The following is a 9202-nucleotide window of genomic DNA, read 5'->3' on the forward strand; positions in this document are numbered from 1 at the left end:
ATCTTTACCCCAAACCTCTAAGGCATGGAGATGCACCATCCCCAGGGGTCTTCTTCCCCTTTGGGAGTAACTTTGCACCTGTTCCCAGCATGGGAAGAAAACAGCTTTGGAGGAGATGCTTGGCAAGGTAACACCAGGAGGTGTTACCAGGTAATGGAACCCAACAGTCTGTTTTTTAGCTAAATCTGAAAACTATCCAACTGCAACTGCTTGGAAGAACGCACAGTAGGAACATCAGCCCTCTGTTTCCACCACAACTGCTGAGAACAGCGAGTATGCACACATACATACAAGAGTTAACACGGAAATTAGAGGAAAAAGGCACATTTGCAGAAAAAGCTTTAGGTAAGAGCTAACGCAGCAGAAAGGTCATCCTCCTCAATTTTTACTGTTGTTTCAAGCAACCCTGACATTTTCCTAGGCCATTTTGAAAATTACATAATTGGCACGATCATGGGTCTTAGGCTCATACCCTGATTCAGATGAGCAATCACCTTAAAGCAGATTTCCGTCAATGACATCACACCATCTCACATACCTTATTTTCCAAGCCCGCTTTAATTTTATTTGTTTAAAAACCGCTATTTCTTAGAAATGTCATTCACTGAAGGGGGGCGGGGGGGAAGAGGTCTACACAGAGACACACAGGCATGATTCACCCTCTATTAAAAATAATACATGCTCAGTCTTTTAAAGATACGTTCTGCATGCATATTAACAGAAGCAGCATTTCAAAGGAAATAGGCAAATGTGTTTTTTCACTTGAGAAGCTCTCCTTCCCCAAATCCTGCAGACTGTAATCTTGTAAACAAAGTTCCCACCACCCACCTTAAAGATAACCATAACTGTCCATTATCAAATAAAAATAACTAAAAAAGAAAAAGAGAATGTTCCAGTTGACAGTGGGTACTTGGTCAATAGGAGAGCAAAGTATTTCACATGCCTAAGCTATGTTTGTTTAATACTGTCAGCAATTGTAACTGACTCAAGACAGCACCAATTTAATAAAAGGTGATATTTTATTAGGAAAAGAAAAAAATCTCTAAGAATATTCTAAACATTCTCAGTGTGAAAAGCCTTCTTCACTCCCGGTCACCCAGTCCTTCCCACAATATAAGCTGCATATTAAAGAAGGTACAGTACTGAAGTTCAGACCATAATGCTGTCAAAACGAGATCTCCTCAATGCAGATTACCTACTGACTACAAAGAATCACATAGCCTCTTTTTCACCTTCATTTTAGTCTTTTCTTATGGCATTTTATAATGCAATATATATATACGTCAGGAAAAATAAAGATGAAATGGAAGACTTAAAGCACCTGGAACTTTCTATTGCAGGATATGAAGGGTTAATCACAACTTTTAACAACATGAAGGAGGAGTTTTTGTCATTCCTACACCATCTTGACATAGGAAAGATGAAATACCCTTTGGGACACAGCTTAAAACTATGTGTGTTTTATTACAGTACTTCGGAGGATGAACAAACTTAATCATGATTTTCTCTGCTTTAGCTGGAATGTGGCACAGGAATTAAGGATAAAGGTGAAGATGGATTTGAGGCTCATTAGGAAGAGTGAGTTTTTACAAGTCTTTGATTTGTCTCATCAGCAGACAAATGTCTGTATGGGCACCTATGCATTCAAATCTGTACTGCTAAGAGTGACCTCTACATTAATTTATTTTGAAACTTGAAAGGCCTTCACACAGGTCCCCTGCTACATCTGTTAGCACAAAGTCATTGCCAGACAGATTAACAGTAACATTTAGTTAAATAATGAGGCTGAGACAGAGATTTGAAATGATGACACATGTCCTAATCTGAAACACAGATCAGGATGTCTGAAGTGTTGCAACCCTGCATATCTGTACCACCTAAACAGAATTTTGCACGTGCATAATTGCTCTGAGAGGTAAAAACTTCAGAATTTCAATCACGTAAAGCAACAGCTACACTCAGATGCATACCTTGCTAAGATATCAGCTTAAAAAACAATGGAAAGCGCAGTCACATCAGCCCTGTTGACAGATGATTCATTTATGGATCTAGAGGCACAGGTGAGAAGAGCTAACACGGAATAACGTCAGATCAGACGATACTCCTTCAAAAGCCTTAAGCAGAACTGTCATAAAAACGTAACTATGGATGGCCATGCTCCTGAACAGCATTTCCCTGTTTGCCGCTCAGCAGATCACATCCTGCAACAGATGACAACCTTGACTCAATCTGAGCAGCACTTACTCAAACAAGAGCTCTCAGGGGCTGTGAGAGCCAGCTCCCAAGTAAGAGTGCTCAAACACAAAGACAAGCAAGTATTGGGTCTTTGTTTGCAGACAACCCATCATTCTTCTGGTGAACTTTTGCCAGTGTGTAAATAATGCATTTTATGAACATTCTTCTGGCAAAATAACTAGGTGACAGTAACTGCATCTCCTTTGATCCAGGAAGCACATTTGATCCAAGCATAGACGATGACAAACATACAGCTATGTGCAAAGTTCAGCAAGAAGGTGGGGTACAGACTTTTCAATTTCAGCAAGATGTATTAAAAAAAAAATAAATAAAAAGTGTGCTGTCTACAAACAGTACTTGAAATAGACAAAGAAAAAGTCAAGGATGGAGAGCAAACTATTCAAGTAGACTGCAGAGGCACTGGACAGGTCTGAGAGTAATTGCTTCTTCCCCTCCCCCCCAAACTCTTGTGAGGATTATCTTCCTAAAAGCACCCTTAGTTTAACCATTATGTTTCTCATTGCAAGCCCATTTTTTTTCCAAAAATATTTTGAATCATACAAGTATTGAGAAAGTACACATCCTCTTCATGCCAATCCAAGAATATGGTAGAAACTGGGCATCTTTTGATGGGGGAAAAATACCAACAAAACAGCCTTGGACAAAATGCAAATTCTCTTACCAACTATTTTGCTGATAGCATAAACCTGGGGTCAGCCAGTTTGACAGATGAGGAGGCTACATAGCTACTCTCGCTCGGTCACATTGCATTTAATAAATGTAAAACTGACTATGCAACTAGACAGCTTATGTAAGTAAGCGTCCTTCATAAAACACATGTACACCTGTTTGTGGAAGTAGTGTGCACTTCCACGTATTGGCCAATACAAATGCTTAGGACACTTGCAAATTACTCTCACCAAAACTTAGGAGATCAGTTCATCCATTTTTCCCTTTCAAATGCGTCAAGTTTTAACAGCCCTCCTCCTTCTGGAGGCATTTTTCTATATATACAAACCAAATGTTCCTACAGTTACAATACAGAAATAATATGTTGCCACAGGCTCATAAGGTTTAGTTTTCAAATTTAACCAGTTGTAGCCCAGTGCAAAATTAGAGCCACACATCTCTACAAAAATGGATTCCTGACATTACTGTCTGATCCTCATCTCACCATTTCACCTGAGTTACAACACATCTGAGCACCAGCTTAGGAAGAATACCCTCTATTGGACACACAAGAGCAGGTTTTTTTTTACTAACCTCTCATTATGAGAAAGACAACATTTGTAGTAGTAAGAGCTCATAAACATAATAACGTGACACTTTCAAATCTAATAACAGAATATAATATGCTCTTTTCAAATACTAAAGCTTTTATTAAATCCATAGCAAACTACAGCAAACAACTAGCAAATCTAATAGTAAGAACTGAAATGCAAGCACAGAATTACACATCAACTTGAGAAATACCACCCTAGACCTCATTTTAATTCACACCTCATGGAAAAGGGAGGGGAGAAAAAAGTAGCAGTTTGCTCACTTACCTGGACACATTTTCTGGAATGTAGTCTAGAACTGGATACCCATCACTTCTTCTGGACGCCAGCTCCGAATGCGATTTCCAGGTCTCCACTAGCGTGCTGACGGGAGGGAAGGAGCTCAAGTGCTGAAATGCTTGCTCTCTAGCAACAGGCCGCGACAGAGATATCGTGCCCTGGGCACCGATCCTGTAGTGAAATGACTGTCCACCTGAATTTACACCAACAATGGCAGAGGATGGTATGCTACTGTCTTGGTAATAGCTGCCATCATCAGGCTCCTGCTTAATCCCCACAGGGAGGCCTGGATTTGGAAAACCGCTACCTTCACAATTGCTATCAAAGGAAGAAACAGGTGGTCCTAAAATCCCAGAAAGAGAGTAGTAGTCTTTGTCATCCATGAAAGAAAAATATGAGCCATCTGTAAATGGAAAAGGATTTACTGTTTGATTCCCTTTAAAAGAGGCACCGGAACAAGGATGTTTAGCTGACTCTTGCTTCACTGGTACCGAAAATGGGCAATCAGAACTTATTTTACTGTTTTCTCCAATGCACGCGCTACCGAATGAACCATCTGGTTCGGGTTTTATGAACTGAACAAGGTTCATCTGGCTGTTGTTTGAGATGGCATTCTCCATTTCCTCCATTTTGGGAAATGGGATTTCTTGAGCACCCTTGTCTTTTGCTTCTGGACTGGGAACAGTATCTTGGCTTCTGCTAGGTCCAGCCGGCGTGCTGGAAGCAGGGAATCCTAGAGAGCTGTTGACTGGGCTACAGATCGAAGATCCCCCCACAGTGCTAACCGCTGGGCTGGAGCGAGTGGACCTGTTGTTGGCATTGGAAGGGCTGGCAATAGAGCTTCTTGAGTTCAGGTTTGCAGGGCTGGACACAGAAGACCGCATAGTGATATTGTTAGGACTGGAGACGGGAGATTTCACGCTGCAGTGACTGGGAGGACTAGAAATTGGTGATTTCATGCTACTTATAGGGCTAGAAAGTGGAGACCCTACGTTGCTAACATGAGCGGGGCTGTGCAACATGGACCCCCGGCTCTCAACGTTGGGTGATCGTGACAAGGGAGTTCCCTGCCCAATGGGGCTGTGCATAGCAAAGTTCCCAAAGTTAGCAGTAGTTGAGGACACTGAGTTAACACCAGCAGGACTACACACTGAGGAAGCCATGTTCTGAGGACTGCAGCCTGAGGGACTTTTCTCTTGACACACGATGGGGCTTTTGACAACAGCGTGCATGGCACCGCCATTCATGGCGCTTCCTGAGTCCGCCATCAGGGACCGCAGGGGCCTACTGGGGCTGTGCATGGGAGAGGAACAGTGGCCGTTCTCCTTGTAGAGCTTCACCAGCTGCTCCATGTTCTGGTAGATCTTACCCGGGCTCCCCTGGTTCTGCTGCTCATATGGGTAGTCGGCATCTCGGATCGAATCCATATACAAACCCATGGATTCAGCCACCGTCGCTGACAGTTCCTTTGACTCTGTTTCAGTTTTGATGTCAGAGGGCAGAACAGCGGGATGGCTGCTGTCCTGCTGCAGGCAAGAGAGAAGCTCAGGTTTTTCCTTGCTTCCTGGAGCACTGCTGTTTGCAAAGGTGCCGGCAGCACAGCTCACATTCACAATCTCCATATAGTTACTGGCCTCAGCCTGCTCTCCAGGACCTAGGGAAGAATACTCCACAGACTGAGGAACTTGACCCCACCGTCTCTCCATATCTAAGCCTTCAGGGTAGCTGTGATATCCTTTTGTCTCCATAACTAGTAAAGACATGAACAAATAGGAAAAAAAAAAAAAAAAAGAAGAAAAAGAAAAAGAGAGAAATTAATAAGTGGCAGGACAGTGCAATTTACTAAGGAAATTTCCTAATTTCCTAAGGAAACAAGGCATATCCGCTCACTCTGTCTATCCCTGTCTGTCTGCCTGCCAGCCCCGCTTCCCGCCCCATCAATCTCTTCTCAACCATACCGTGGGAAAAGGTCTCACAGATAAGACAGTCCGACAGGCTCTCAAACAAAGATGACCAGCCATCAAAAAGGACCCAAATTCTTGCCTGAAAGCTTATGCTGGACAGTGCCAGTCCAACCCTGCAGCACCACCAAAGACCTCATGCTGCCATGTTACAGGGACAGCAAAGCAGCAGGGGCTGGTGCTGTTCAAAGGTTTCTCTTGATTTTCCAGTGCTGTAAGCGATGCTTTGAAGGAAAGCTGTGGTTCTATGGGGCTGGGAGCCAAGCTTTCAGAGCCCCACTGTGGGATATGGAAAGACAAGCTGAACAAGGAGAGAAGCCCCAAAGAAGTTCCCGCACAGAAGAAGGGGATGATGAAGGGCTGCAGGGTCTGCAACCCCATCAACCTCCATGGTAGGCAGCAAGAGGAATGCATAAAGGAAAGTGAACCTCCTTCTAAGAAGTGGCCCTACAAAGCCTCCCACCCAGCACAGCACTCTCCCTAGGCATTGCTGCTCTCTGAGTGGTCATGCATGCATTATTCTGGAAGAATTCTGTTATTCTGAAAATCACATCTAGGTAACATTTTAAACAACAGGCTCATCATCTTGTCAGAACTGTAGAAAGTCGAGTGCCAATACTTATAATATCAGCATTACATAAAGACTTTTTCCCCCTTTCAAAATGCACTAGTTTAACACTGTGCTTAACCACCTCATTTAGCACCGCTTAAAAACTATTTCTTTTTTAAGCAACCTTGTAAAAACAAAAATAAAACAAAGAAAAACCTTCAAGGGAAAGGCTCCAACACTCCTTAGGGCTACGGCCCTATGCCCGCAATCCTGCCAGGCACAAACGCTATCAGAACATCATCCTGTGGACCCAATCCCATATACCTACAGTCGCAAATCTCCGACCAGAAGTGCTCGCTTTCACACAAAGTCACTTCTAGACCATCACTTACCCCTCACGTTAAGTGCTGAGCAAGCCTAATTCCTACAGAAATCAATGGCGGCCGCGAGCGACCGCCACTTCGGAACCCCGGGAGCTCGGGGAGGGTCAGCACGGGGATGGCAGCGCCCCGCAGCCCCCGCAGGCAGCGGCACGGTGCGGGGCCGCTCCGACACAGGCCCGGAGCTGCGGGAGCGCTGTGGCGCTGGGTTAGCGATCTCCTTCGCAGCAGCAAGCCTCAAAACTTCGTACAGAATCAATAGGCGAGCGTGCTTCAGAACTTTAACGGATGGAAATCTGGGTCACTCCATGGGAAAAGGAAAAAAAAAAAAAAAAAAGAAGAAGAAAAAAAATTCCCCCCCCTCTTTCCCCCCGGTCCTGCGCTACCGAAGAGACAGGAGCGATCCTGCGCGGCTGGTGGAGCGGCAGGGCGCCGGGCTCCAAGTAGCGCGGTGAATCGCGGCGGGGGAGGCGGCAGGCGGCGCGGGGCTGGCGGCGGGACCACCTCGCGGTGCGGCCCCCTCCCTTAGAGCCGGCCTCTCCTCGCCGCCCCGCGCGCGGCCATTTGCGATCCCCCCCCCCGCGCACCGCGACCCGCCGGCGTGAAACGGGGCTCGCGACGACCGCGATACGTAAGAACCTTCTCACAAATCAAAGAACCGCGGGTCGCCACGCGGGGGTCCCCGCTCCCCCCGAGGGTCACCCGTCCCCGAGCGGGACCCGCGTTAAGTTTCGCTCCCGGCCCCCCGCCGCCGTTGCCGTTTCACGGCGCTCGTTTCGCCGCCGCCCGCCCGGCGGAGCATCCCCGCGTCCCCCAGCCCCCCCCGCCCGCTCCTGCCGGGGGCCCCGGGGCCGCGCCCCCGCCCGCGGTACCTGTTGCCGCCGAGGGAGGGAAAAGGAGGAGGAGGAGGGAAGAGGAGGGAGGGAGAGAGGGCGGGCGGAGCGGCGCGGGGCGGCCACCCGGCCCCTGCCCGCCCGCCCGAGGCGCGCCGCGCCGCCCGGTGTCACGGCGCGGCACCCGGGAGGGGACGGGAAAAGGTGCCAAGTCCTTTAAAAACATGTCACATGCCCGCAAGTTCAAGTTTACGTCCCGGCGCCGCGCGCTCCCATTGGCAGAGCGGAGCGCGGCGGGGGCCAGGCCGGAGCCCCATTGGCCGCGCGGCGCCGTCACTCAGCCGCCGGGCGACATGACTGATACAAAGTTGCTGCGACACAGGCGGCAGCCGCAGCTTCTTAAAGCCGCAGGGCGCCGCGCCCCGGGACGGAGCGGGGCCGGGCCGCGGGGGGCGGCGCGGGATCGGAGTGGAGGTGGGGGGCAGCGGGAGGTGCGTCCGCCCGGGGCTGGGGGACCGAAGCGAGGCGGTGGGGCCGAGCGTCATCCCGGCGCCGGCCCTGGTTTTCCGCGTTTCGGCGGATCCGAGCGGCGCCGGTGCAGGGATGGGTTAAAAAACATCAAATGATAAAGAAATAAATAAAAAAAAGGGGGGAAGAGGGGGAAAAATTGGAAAAAAAAAAAAAAAAAAAGCGGCGGCGGCGGCAGAGCGCACCGAGCCTCAAGGACTCGTCCTCTGCCCGCCGCTCCCGCGCGCATCCCGCCCGGCGCTGCCTTTTGCCAGGGAGACGCGAGGAGAGCAAAGTTTGAGCCCCGCGCTGCCCCCCGCCCCGCGTCCGACGTCTCCCATCCCTCCTTCCCCAGCGCCCGCCGCCCCCCGCCCCGCGTCCCGCCCGGGAGAGGCCGTCGGGGCGCCCCGCACCTCCGCCCGCAGCCGCGTCCTCCGCGCTGCGCCCATCCACGCGCGCTGCCCGGAGCCGCCGCCGTCACGCGGCCTCGTCCCTCCTCCCCGAGAAGTTTTCGGGCCGCGGCCGCGACCTGGATACCGCGCGGGGTCCGCGCTGCACTCACCTCCCTACGACATGGTGCTGGTGGCGGTGGCGGCGGCAGGAGGAGGCGCGGCCCCCGGCTGCTGCCAGCGAACCATCCGACAGCGAACGCGCACCGGCTCCGGGAGGGGGGAAAAAGAAATAGAGGGGATTTGGGGAGCGCGCGGCGGAGCGGGCGCGGAGGGGCTGCGGTGCGGCGGGCGGACAGCTCCCACCATGGACGCCTGAGGTGGGTGGGTGTTCCCGCGGGTCACACCCTCGCCCGGCGGCGGAGGGGAGCGGGGGGTGGATCCAGGAGCGGGGAGGGGGTGAGGAGGGAGAAAGCGGGGGGGAGGAGGGGAAAGGGAGACACCCTCAAAAAAAAAAAAAAAAGAAAGAAAAAAGCCAAGGGAATAATGATAAGAATAATTAAAAAAAAAAAAAAAAAAAAAAAGCAGTAAACTTATGTCATTCCAGGTAAAACTCCCATCTGCGCCACCAAGGAGCGGGAGGGAGGGGAGCGTTGAGGGTGTAAACTTTTTCCTCCCCCCGGTCCCGCCCGGCCCCTCGCAAAGCCCCGCGGCCGCGCCGCCCCCTCCCGCGCCACCCCGGCGCTCCCGGCGGCACCCGGCGGCGCGGCGCCGCGGGGTTCCTCACG

The 9202-nt window shown here is 50.2% G+C and overlaps 1 protein-coding gene across 4 annotated transcripts in view; it reads right to left on the minus strand.

Annotated features, from left to right (window-relative positions):
* NR3C2 (nuclear receptor subfamily 3 group C member 2) overlaps positions 1-8941 on the minus strand; it is a 192580-nt gene extending 183639 nt beyond the window's left edge. The window contains exons 1-2 of one of the 4 annotated variants that reach the window (XM_085544969.1): positions 8588-8941; positions 3783-5544 (exon numbers count right to left, since the gene is read on the minus strand). In XM_085544969.1, coding sequence (XP_085401095.1) covers positions 3783-5542 — 1760 coding nt within the window. In that variant the 5' untranslated portion in view covers positions 5543-5544; positions 8588-8941. Of the gene's footprint in view, positions 1-3782; positions 5573-6697; positions 7022-7557; positions 7732-8587 lie in introns of those variants that run through there. The other 3 variants (XM_085544968.1, XM_085544970.1, XM_015861097.2) reach the window with 3 other exon arrangements.
* Positions 8942-9202: the final 261 nt, after the last annotated feature.

This window comes from Coturnix japonica, chromosome 4 (assembly GCF_054131305.1).
Source record: "Coturnix japonica strain WE chromosome 4, WE-NBRP24, whole genome shotgun sequence".
Lineage (NCBI taxonomy): Eukaryota > Metazoa > Chordata > Aves > Galliformes > Phasianidae > Coturnix > Coturnix japonica.